At 49.1% G+C, this 10043-nt stretch overlaps 2 protein-coding genes across 4 annotated transcripts; one reads left to right on the forward strand and one right to left on the reverse strand.

The window, feature by feature from the left end:
• The first annotated feature begins 83 nt into the window (after positions 1-83).
• znf839 (zinc finger protein 839) lies at positions 84-7782 on the forward strand. Its single transcript, XM_087779888.1, has 10 exons — positions 84-1431; positions 2128-3231; positions 4856-4981; positions 5058-5171; positions 5241-5333; positions 5399-5575; positions 5666-5770; positions 5842-5929; positions 6015-6141; positions 6382-7782. Exons 1-10 carry the CDS (start codon positions 697-699, stop codon positions 7037-7039), a joined length of 3327 nt encoding a protein of 1108 aa, XP_087636014.1. The 5' UTR covers positions 84-696; the 3' UTR covers positions 7040-7782.
• cinp (cyclin dependent kinase 2 interacting protein) lies at positions 7587-9528 on the reverse strand. 3 transcript variants are annotated; one of them, XM_087779889.1, is made up of 5 exons: positions 9470-9528; positions 9045-9210; positions 8870-8990; positions 8663-8792; positions 7587-8592 (listed from the first exon to the last, which is right to left on the reverse strand). In XM_087779889.1, exons 2-5 carry the CDS (start codon positions 9182-9184, stop codon positions 8390-8392), a joined length of 594 nt encoding a protein of 197 aa, XP_087636015.1. In that variant the 5' UTR covers positions 9185-9210; positions 9470-9528; the 3' UTR covers positions 7587-8389. The 3 variants fall into 3 exon arrangements, with proteins under 3 accessions (XP_087636015.1, XP_087636016.1, XP_087636017.1); XM_087779890.1 differs by having other exon boundaries at positions 9045-9229; positions 9470-9503; XM_087779891.1 differs by having other exon boundaries at positions 9045-9224; positions 9470-9489.
• Positions 9529-10043: the final 515 nt, after the last annotated feature.

A 10043-nucleotide genomic window follows, 5' to 3' on the forward strand; every position in this document is an offset into this window, starting at 1 on the left:
GTTTACTATCTCAAATTAAATTTAAAAATACGATTAAAAACAAACGTTAATTTAACCGGAACCGGAAACTGAATCGCGGTCCATTGGAAAACCCGGATCGTGCGTTCTGGAACTGGCAGGTTACCAAATACGGTTATATGAATTTGTTAATCGTGGTTTAATCCTCGTTAACTCGTGTTTGTTTCGTTGAGGTTTTATGAAGGAACTTAACGAGTATATTTGAAACGCGTGTGGATTAACTACGAGCTTCTTTTTTTTCATTTCTCTTCAAACGTGTCGCAGCGTAACATGTAGTTTTTTTTACTTTCAATGTATCAGCTAGTTAAACGTTATTATTAACTAGATTATGTTAAATTAGTTCTTAAACTGCGACACAACAACAAGAGTGTAAATGCCGCCATATCGTCTGCAAACCTGAATCCCGTCTGCTGGTGGCTCCACTCCGGGATGCGGACTCTCGCTCTGTTGCTAAAGCTAAGCTAGTTGAAAACTCGACCGATTACCGTCACCTGGTCAGTTATCACCACATCTGTGGATGTTGTCACCCATTCCAGCTGTGCGTGTTATCCACCAACACACGCGGATTTTACATGAACATTACTATTTTTTATTGGGCATATTTGGTCGGTAATTACGTACAATTGCTCTTTCGATTACCTCAGTGTAGCAGCTAAGCTAAGTAGCCTCGCAGCAAAAATGGCGGACAATGAAGATGACAGCATTTCGACTACAACAACAATAACCGAGGAGTCTGGAGGAGCGGCGGACGGGCAGGAGGTCGTGGAGCAAGTCGAGCATGTGGAAAGTGTTCAGATCGAGTCCGCGGATACCGTGTCGGGCGCTGGCCCGGAGCAGAGCTCGCAGCGCGGGGACGTTGTCCAGGAGCAGCCCGCGGAAACGACCTCGGTACCGGGGGTCCAGCTCGCAGAGTTCCTGCAGAGCTGCACCGAGGAGCAGAGCATTCTCGTGGAGTCCGAGGCGACCGGCGTGTCGCAGGACATGGTCAACACCACGACGATCATCTACGTGCAGCCAGACGGGAGTCTGGTCGAGGGCTCCGGGCTGACAGCCGAGGAGCAGCAGGTTCTGCTGGAGCAGCTCACCAAGCAGCAGATCATCCAAGTGTCCGACACCGAGGCCAACCAGCTGCTCCAGCAGGGACAGGTGATCAAGACCATCCCGGTCCACAACACCACCCTGAGTCCCAGCCAGCTCCAGGACGTGCTCAACCAGGTGACCAAGTCCCAGCAGCAGGTCCAGACCCTCCAGCCGTGCGTGTCTCAGACCGTCACGGTGGCCCAGCAGGTCCAGGCGCCGCAGCAGACCCTGAAGCCGCAGCAGGTCCAGGTCCAACAGAAGACGGCGTCCCAGCAGCTGAAGACGGTGGCCCAGCATGTCACCATGCAGAGCGGCGGGTCGGTTGTCCAGAAGGTGAGTGAGGAAGAACTGGATGCCGTGCAAGATGTTTTCTTAATGTCTTCTCCAGAACTTCACATAAAACCATGACTCGGTCCATCTTTACAACTTCTGCAAAGTCTTCAGGGTTTATGACGGGGTTGGGCATCAAGATCTGAAGTTCCAAAACGGAAAATCCACATTTAAATACTACTTCCTAAGATGTTTGTTTTACTTCTGAGGGGGAAAGTAACGTTTGTAAATGTGACCCAACTAACTTACTTGAAGAAGGAATCGATGCAAACAAGCGGAGCAGGATCAAGATTCGATCGACTCTTAAGAAAACCCGATCGTAATTTGATTAAAACTAAATAAAAGGTAGGAATTTGAAGTGAATATTTAATCGTCATGGATCCGTCAAACTGCTCAGCTCTCTTGTTTACAAACTTACAAGTAGAACAATGTTCAATATTGTGCACGATGAGCCAGTGTATAGAATCGCTGCAACATGGAATGAAAGTTCCTGTGTCGGGTGTTTCTAGTCTGCAGGGTTCTACAGCGGGGTCAGAGGCGAGTGGGGTCTGTGATGGTCTTGTCCTGGACTCGTACGGTTCCTAGATAGATGACCGTAGACTTTAGTAGTTGTTGTTAAGTTTAGTACATCAAACTAAAACTCTTAATTGTTTGTGTTCAATGTGTTTTAAAAATGTTGTTTATGTATCGATTCTACAGTCGGAACCCATCAGGATCCAGGTCCAGGGTCCACCCAAGAAGGAGGTGAAGCTCAGTCCCGCCACTCAGCCCAGAACCATCCAGACGAGCCAACAACAGGTGAAGCTGTCGGCCAACGGCAACATCAGCGGCACTCAGACCATCCACCTCCAGCCCGTGGTGGGTCAGCAGGGTCAGCAGTGTCAGCAGTTCATCCTCCAGCAGGGTCCGGGGGAACCCCCCATCCAGCTCCTCCTGCAGAGTCCCACATCCATGGTGGGGTCTTTCCTCCCTCTGGTCCACAAGATTTCAACTCAGACCTCCAACGTCACCGCGTCCGTGGTGGCGACCAAACCTTTGACGTCCCCCATCAGAGTTCAGGCCGCCGCCGCGCTCAAGACCACGCCCACGATCGTCAAGACCACGCCCACCACCACGGTCAAGACCACGCCCGTCTCTGCCGTCAAGATCCCGACGGCTCCCGCTCCCAAGATCCTGACCGTCCCTCTAATAAAGTCCGCCGACGTCACCGTGACGTCGTCCTCCACCAAAAGTCCGGTCAAAGCTGCCGTCGGCGTTCCGGTCGCCTCGGCCAAGATCGGTCCGACGACCGCAGCCACGGATTCCACGCCTGCCGCGGCGGCGCCGACGGAGAAGGAGAAGGTGAAGAAGACCAAGAAGAAAGACAAGAAAGCCCTGAAAGTCAAGACAAGATCCGGTCGCGTCTCAAGACCGCCCAAGTACAAAGCCAAAGACTACAAGTTCATCAAGACGGAAGACCTGGCCGACAGCCACCAGTCCGACTCGGACGACTATTCCGACATCAGCATGGAGGAGGAGAACGAGGCGGGAAAACTCCTGGACTCCGACGCCACCTCCCTGTCCTACAGCCACAAGTCGCGCTCGCACCGCTGCAAGACCTGCGACAAGGCCTACATCGGACAAGGGGGCCTGAACCGCCATTACAGACTGAACCCGACTCACGGAGAGCCCGAACCCCCCGACACCCCGCAGCAGGACCGGGGAGACGACAGCCAGTCGGATGAAGCCGCTTCAGCCCCGTCCACCAGTGTGCCAGAAGATTACGACCAGGACGAAGACAAGTCTTCCCCAATGGAGACAAACGTAAGAGTAACAACGATTCAATATATTGTGATACTGTAGATATATTTGTAGTATTGTTGAGTACCTGACTCTGGTGTTGTGATACTGTAGTAACAAGTATATGTGTGTAGTATTGTCCAGTACTTGACTCTGGTGTTGTGATAGTGTAGTAACAAGTATATATGTGTAGTATTGTCGAGTACTTGACTCTGGTGTTGTGATAGTGTAGTAACAAGTATATATGTGTAGTATTGTCCAGTACTTGACTCTGGTGTTGTGATAGTGTAGTAACAATTATATATGTGTAGTATTGTCCAGTACTTGACTCTGGTGTTGTGATAGTGTAGTAACAAGTATATATATGTAGTATTGTCCAGTACTTGACTCTGGTGTTGTGATAGTGTAGTAACAAGTATATATATGTAGTATTGTCCAGTACTTGACTCTGGTGTTGTGATAGTGTAGTAACAAGTATATATGTGTAGTATTGTCGAGTACTTGACTCTGGTGTTGTGATAGTGTAGTAACAAGTATATATGTGTAGTATTGTCCAGTACTTGACTCTGGTGTTGTGATACTGTAGTAACAAGTATATATGTGTAGTATTGACCAGTACTTGACTCTGGTGTTGTGATACTGTAGTAACAAGTATATATGTGTAGTATTGTCCAGTACTTGACTCTGGTGTTGTGATAGTGTAGTAACAAGTATATATGTGTAGTATTGTCGAGTACTTGACTCTGGTGTTGTGATAGTGTAGTAACAAGTATATATGTGTAGTATTGTCGAGTACTTGACTCTGGTGTTGTGATAGTGTAGTAACAAGTATATATGTGTAGTATTGTCCAGTACTTGACTCTGGTGTTGTGATAGTGTAGTAACAAGTATATATGTGTAGTATTGACCAGTACTTGACTCTGGTGTTGTGATAGTGTAGTGAGACGTATATATGCGTAGTATTGTCCAGTACTTGACTCTGGTGTTGTGATAGTGTAGTGAGACGTATATATGTGTAGTATTGTCCAGTACTTAACTCTGGTGTTGTGATACTGTAGTGAGACGTATATATGTGTAGTATTGTCCAGTACTTGACTCTGGTGTTGTGATAGTGTAGTAACAAGTTTATATGTGTAGTATTGTCCAGTACTTGACTCTGCTGTTGTGATACTGTAGTCACAAGTATATATGTGTAGTATTGTCCAGTACTTGACTCTGGTGTTGTGATAGTGTAGTAACGATTATATATGTGTAGTATTGTCCGGTACTTGACTCTGGTGTTGTAGTATTTTCAGACCACATGACTCTCGACTGAGTCGTAACTGCTTTCATTAGTTTTCAAACCAAAATATGTCCAAACATCAGCTTTAAAAGCTGCAGGAGTCACTGTATCCTCTCGTCCTCAGTCATCACTAGGATCATTATCATTTAGCTGCGTAGGACGTATTGACTGCTGGCTAGTAGCAGTACATAAAGGTGCAAAACAAAGATAAACAAACACAGTAAATGTTTGCAAAATAGAATCAACATTTTTTGTTCTATACTCTATTTTTGTACGTTGAATATCGATGGCATCGTAAAAACTATTATTGTGATGTTGAAGTGCGTCTATATTTTACGTGTGTCTGATCCGGTTTATAACCTGCAGGAAGAAGATCCAGCTGAAGTCGTCGAGTTCCGGGCTTTCCATCATCGAGGTCCAGGGCGTCCTCGTGGGCGCGGCCGGGGTCGTGGTCGGGGCAGAGGGCGGGGCCGACCCCTAGGACTGCCCAAGGTCGGGACACACCTTTTATAGACGACCCGTCCTCGCGAGACCCGGCGTCCTCTAAAGAACCTGTCGTGTCTCTCAGGTGCCGGTCGGACTCATCAGCCGGAGGGGTCGGCGCGGTCGCCCCCCCAAGATGCCCGTCGCCGTGGAAACCGCCGAGCAGCTGGAGGAGAGGAGGAAGGAGCAGCTGGAGGAGGTAACATCGGGCGCCATCTCTCTTCTTAATTGAGCGTGAATAATGAATGCGTTGCCGTGGCGACCACAGCTGGTGGAGCAGTGCGAGGACGAGGAGCTGATGGACATCGTTCTTCCTCGTCTGACCCAAGCGTTGAGTCTGTGGGAGCTGCTGCTCGCCAAGGTACGCCCGCCTCGTCGAGACCGCCGGACGCTTAACGGACTAACGCTCGCCGGCGCCCCCCACAGGTGGAGCGCAGCGGCCTCGCCCGCGGAGGCCTGCATCACGCCGGGCTGGTGCGGGGACGCTTCCCGGACATCTACCGCGAGTTCGAGTCCCTGCAGGCCGAGGTCAAGCAGATGGCTCAGGAGTACATCAACAGCCCTCAGAGCGGGGCGGCGCCGCTGGAGGTCCGGAACATCGAGGTGAGGGGAGACGCCGTGAGGGGGACGCGTTCGTCCAGAAAACTGACGCTAACGCCTTCTTCTGCTCCTGATGACGTCTCCGTGGACCAGGTCGCCAAGTCTCTGGGGATCCTGGACGAGGTGAACCGGATGAAGGTCTTCCCCGGCGTGTCCTCCAGCCCCGCCATCAACAACAAGAACAGCCGCTACATGGAGGTACTTCGCTCGTCCTCCACGCCCTCGTCTCCTCCGGGTGTTCTTCACCCGTCGCTTTGCTTGTCCCTCAGAACTCCAAGATGTTGCCGCCGTCCAAGAGGTTCAAGATGGAGAACAGCGACCCCAGCTACCAGAACGGCGTGGAAGCCTCCAGACCAGGTGACGTCACCACGTTCTCTCCTTCGACGTGTCTCCGCTTAAAACATCTGGAAGTAACGTTCGGTGACCCTCTGACCTTTTCCAGGCGTGAGCTCGGTTTCCTCCGTGACGACGTCGAGCGCCGTCAGCTCCAGCGTCAAGTCGGCGGCGCCGTCCGTCGTGAGCACGTCTGGACCCGAGCGCCCGTCTTCCACGGTCGCGCCCGTGCAGAGGTGAGTCTCCGAGTCTTTGACGCCGTTTGATGTTGAAAATGAAATGTTTTAAAAAATAACTGGTGATTAAATTCAATATGGAAATGTGACCAGACATTACTAACAGAGCTACGAGTAGCCAATCATGGTGTCGCTTTTTATATTGAATTTAAAATCGAAGTTTAAACATTTTAAATGTTAAATTCAACCACTGATCCACTTCCATGGTTCTCCGAGTTAAAGTGTCTCTCGTCTCTAAAGCTCGTCGGCCCCGGAGAAGACGCCCCTCGCCGCCCGAGCTCACTCCCCCGTGTCCCCCATGGAGGTGAGCACCAGCGAAGTCCCCGGAGAGGAGCCGTCGGACGCGGACCCCCTGCTGGCCGGGCAGGATCAGGCCGTGTGTCCGAGCGAGATCGCGGCTCAGGTGATGGAGCTGGAGAAGGTTCTCGCCCCCCATCCCGGGCCCGAGGACGGAGGGGCGGTCCAGACCTCGCTCCCGGACACCAAGGAGGCGCCGGAGAACCCGGGCCAGATCTCGCAGTCGACCTCGGCTCAGCCCGTCGAGTCCAGCTCGGACCCGACCCCACCGGGATCCGACACCGTTTCCGGCTCCACTCCCGAGTCCGCCAATGAACCGGAATCGGCCCCGGAGTCGACCTCGGCCCAGATCCCGGAGCCCAGCTCGTGTAAAGCTCCGAGCGAGACCTCCGGCGCCACCGACGCCGGCGAGGAGGGGGGCGTCGCCCAGACTGAACCAATGGAAGCGGACCCCAGTCCAGAGCAGGTCATGGTGGTCAACGGTCCAGATGGGACAACAATGCACATTCAAACCCCAGACGGGGTCCCTCTAGAAGCAGTCCAGGCCCTTCTGGGCATCGAGGCGTCGAACGGAGCCAAAGCGGCCCAGTCGCCCGTCTGAGCGGACCCGAACCCTCGGACCAGGACCTCGAGGGGAAGTGCGTGGAAGAACGTTTGTAAGCTGACCAACATTTGGACATTTTAAACATCACAACGGATTAGTTTTAGGCGGAGGTGTAATGACAAGAGGCGCCTGCAGGGGGAGCCGCTCAGTGGACACCAGCGATTTGCCAACGAATCCTTCAAGTCATTTCCTGATTCGACCTTTCATTGAAATCGAAGAATGTTTTTCACGGATTCTGCGTCTGAGGAAGAGTTTCTTTGAACGACGTTCATGTTCAGTCGACGTCGCTCGTCTCGGGAACTGTTACCCCGAGAGACGAGTCGCTTGATATTTATCCAGAATCAATAAAAGAGTTGACAGTTCGACTCTGAATAGATCATCGGTTCCAATCGTCGTCTGGTCACGTGACCATTTCATCGTTTTTAAACAGATCAAGGTTGTAAATGTGTACATTTGTTCTTCTTTTCATATTTGTTCCTTTCAAAGTAAAAGATTAGTTTGGCTGTTTTATATGTAGACCAGTATGAAAAAAAAACTAAGTTCAAAGTTGCACTATTTTATTACATTTTATATAAAACAAAACAAAAAAACGAGTAGAGCCGTGGTTTGTTCTCGGAGGACGTCGTCGACGGCAACGGGCGAAGAAAAAAAAACATCAACTTAGAATCGCGTTTTTTTTTGTTTTTGTTTCACAAGCTGTTTTTTGATGATCAAGCATAAAGTTGAAACATGTGATTTCACTCGATGTTTCCTGATGTTGTTCCGAACATGTTCCTCCTCACCGTCACACTTTCGCCTGTAGTCGCTCAATACAGACTTTTTTTTTAACCATGGATGACTTTTTAATGGGGGGGGGATGAGGGGCGAGTCTTGTACCCATTAAACTTCTGAAGAGTTTGAGGGGAGCTTCAGTTCCCGGCTATGGAGACACCAGGAGATTCCATACATTAAAATGGAAATAAAGGTCAATTTTTTAATGTAATTACCACTTTTATTTCTGGAATTCTACTTTGAAAGCAGTCAAGAGTCATGTGATCTATAATTGTTTTGTTAGCAACAACGTTAGCAACATCCCGCCAGGAGAAGTTCTCGCCCATATATGGACGTGAAGTAGAGAAGTTTAAAAAAGAAAAACTTTATTTCCCTGAAGTCATAATTATGGAACTCCTGCTCACTGTTTAAACACCAGGAACTAAAAGGTTCATATTTATTAAGGGGAACAATAACAGAATAAATGTGGATCAGTATCAACACCAGGACAGTTAGAAACGTCTCCACACGTCCATGTAAAGTCAGATATTTCCAGGCGAAGAAGAGGCTGCAGGCGCGGTGGACGACCGCGGTTTCTCACAGAGTCCTGTGTCCGGTCTCCAGCAACATGGCCTCCAGACTCAGCCGGGCCCGGGGAGGAATGAACGGCTGGTGCAGCCAACACGACACGTAGACCATGCACAGGTCCGGAGACTCGGTGTGAGCCAGATCCTGCAGGATGGTCTTCTTCAGGGCCAGCTCCTGCGTGAACGAGTCCAACAAGGACCGGCACGTTTCTTCTGGAGAGACCACATGAGGGGGTGAGTTTGAACCCGACGTAACCCCCCCCGGACCGGGCTCACCACCTACCGAACATCCGGGTGCTCCAGGTGTGGAACAGAGGATCCTTCCTGCCTCCGGGTCCGAACTGGAACGCTTCCAAGTCCAGGATCCCCGCCTGAGTCAGAACCAGGCGCTGCATCTTCCTCACGATGGCGTCCTGGAGTCCAAAGAAAACAACGATCGTGTGACGTTACGATTAAAGTCCTAATAAGTGCGTGAGAGTGAGTCCATCACCAGTTTGTCGACGACGTCGTGGAGTTTGTCACATTCCTCCTGCAGCGCCGCACTTCCCCCGGCCGGCTGGGATGAGGCAGGAGCTCCTCCGTCCACCTGTTGTCGCTCGTCCCTCTGAGAACTGACGAGATGATGTCGTTTCTTCTTCTTCTTCTTCATCTCTTCATCAACTCACCTCTCGCGCTGCAGGTTCACGACCTTGGTGGCCAAGGTCACGCCCTCATCGTTGACCTTCTCCCAGCGCAGGAACAGGTTGTGCCAGTCCGCGGCGTTGTCTTTGATCTTACGGGCACTTCCGGTCACGGCAGAGCTCATCTCGGGCCCCGGATGTTCCTAAAAACCTTTAAAAATGATCCTTCTCTGCGTCAGGAAGTGTCATTTTGTGTTTAAGTGTTTACTGTTAACGTTTAAGAGACGGAATAGTTTCTAAAAATCACATTTTTCTTTGCTATATATTTCTATATTGTTGCCATTTTTAAATCTATTAAACTCGAATAATGTTAACAACTCAACGTAACGTTTTCTTTCAGATTTAAAAACACATTCAAGGGATGAAATCTAAAGACTTTGAGGATGATTTGAGGAGCTTTTAAAGTTTACCTTCAGCAGATCCAGCGCTTTTTTTTGCTCCACGCCGCTGACGTCATTTTTCTTTCTTCTTCAGCGGGAAAAAAACAAGGCTCACTAGCGCCTCTGCTGGTTCAACGTGGTAAGGTAATAATCTACGGATTTAGGTGAAACTTAAAAGTTTTTTATGAGGAATAAGATTCTAAAATAACTTTCCTACAATTTAAACTTAAAAACTTCCTCATAGCAACGTAAAGGATGATAAAAGGCATCAGTAATATAACATTTTTGTATAAAAGTGATGCATTTTTAACAGAGAATAAACCCAAAAGCTTTATTTTGGAACCATTTTTTCAGGGTTTCCTCAAGGCTCGAGGTTACAAAAGTTTTTTCTACTTAAATAAAACGTTATTTTTTCTGTGGTAATTGTTTCAATATCCAAAGTTCCTCTAAAACATAAATAAATGTGATGTTAGGAAAATGTTTTCGACGGCTGGTAAATCTGAATAAAATAAGTTTATTTCATATTATATTGTGGTTTACATTATTATTACTATTATTATTATTTACATGTGCACTGTGTGTTTAATCTAGTATTCAATTATGT

Source organism: Callionymus lyra, chromosome 18, assembly GCF_982586985.1.
Source record: "Callionymus lyra chromosome 18, fCalLyr1.hap1.1, whole genome shotgun sequence".
In the NCBI taxonomy this organism is placed as follows: domain Eukaryota; kingdom Metazoa; phylum Chordata; class Actinopteri; order Syngnathiformes; family Callionymidae; genus Callionymus; species Callionymus lyra.

Coding starts and splice junctions, on each gene's coding strand:
- znf839 (XM_087779888.1), top strand. CDS start 697: ATGGCGGACAATGAAGATGACAGCATTTCGACTACAACAACAATAACC. Junction 5,771..5,841: donor AGAACAGCCGCTACATGGAG/GTACTTCGCTCG, acceptor CTTGTCCCTCAG/AACTCCAAGATGTTGCCGCC. Junction 6,142..6,381: donor ACGGTCGCGCCCGTGCAGAG/GTGAGTCTCCGA, acceptor TCGTCTCTAAAG/CTCGTCGGCCCCGGAGAAGA.
- cinp (XM_087779889.1), bottom strand. CDS start 9,184: ATGAGCTCTGCCGTGACCGGAAGTGCCCGTAAGATCAAAGACAACGCC. Junction 8,793..8,869: donor ACGACGTCGTCGACAAACTG/GTGATGGACTCA, acceptor TTTGGACTCCAG/GACGCCATCGTGAGGAAGAT. Junction 8,593..8,662: donor CTGGAGCACCCGGATGTTCG/GTAGGTGGTGAG, acceptor TGGTCTCTCCAG/AAGAAACGTGCCGGTCCTTG.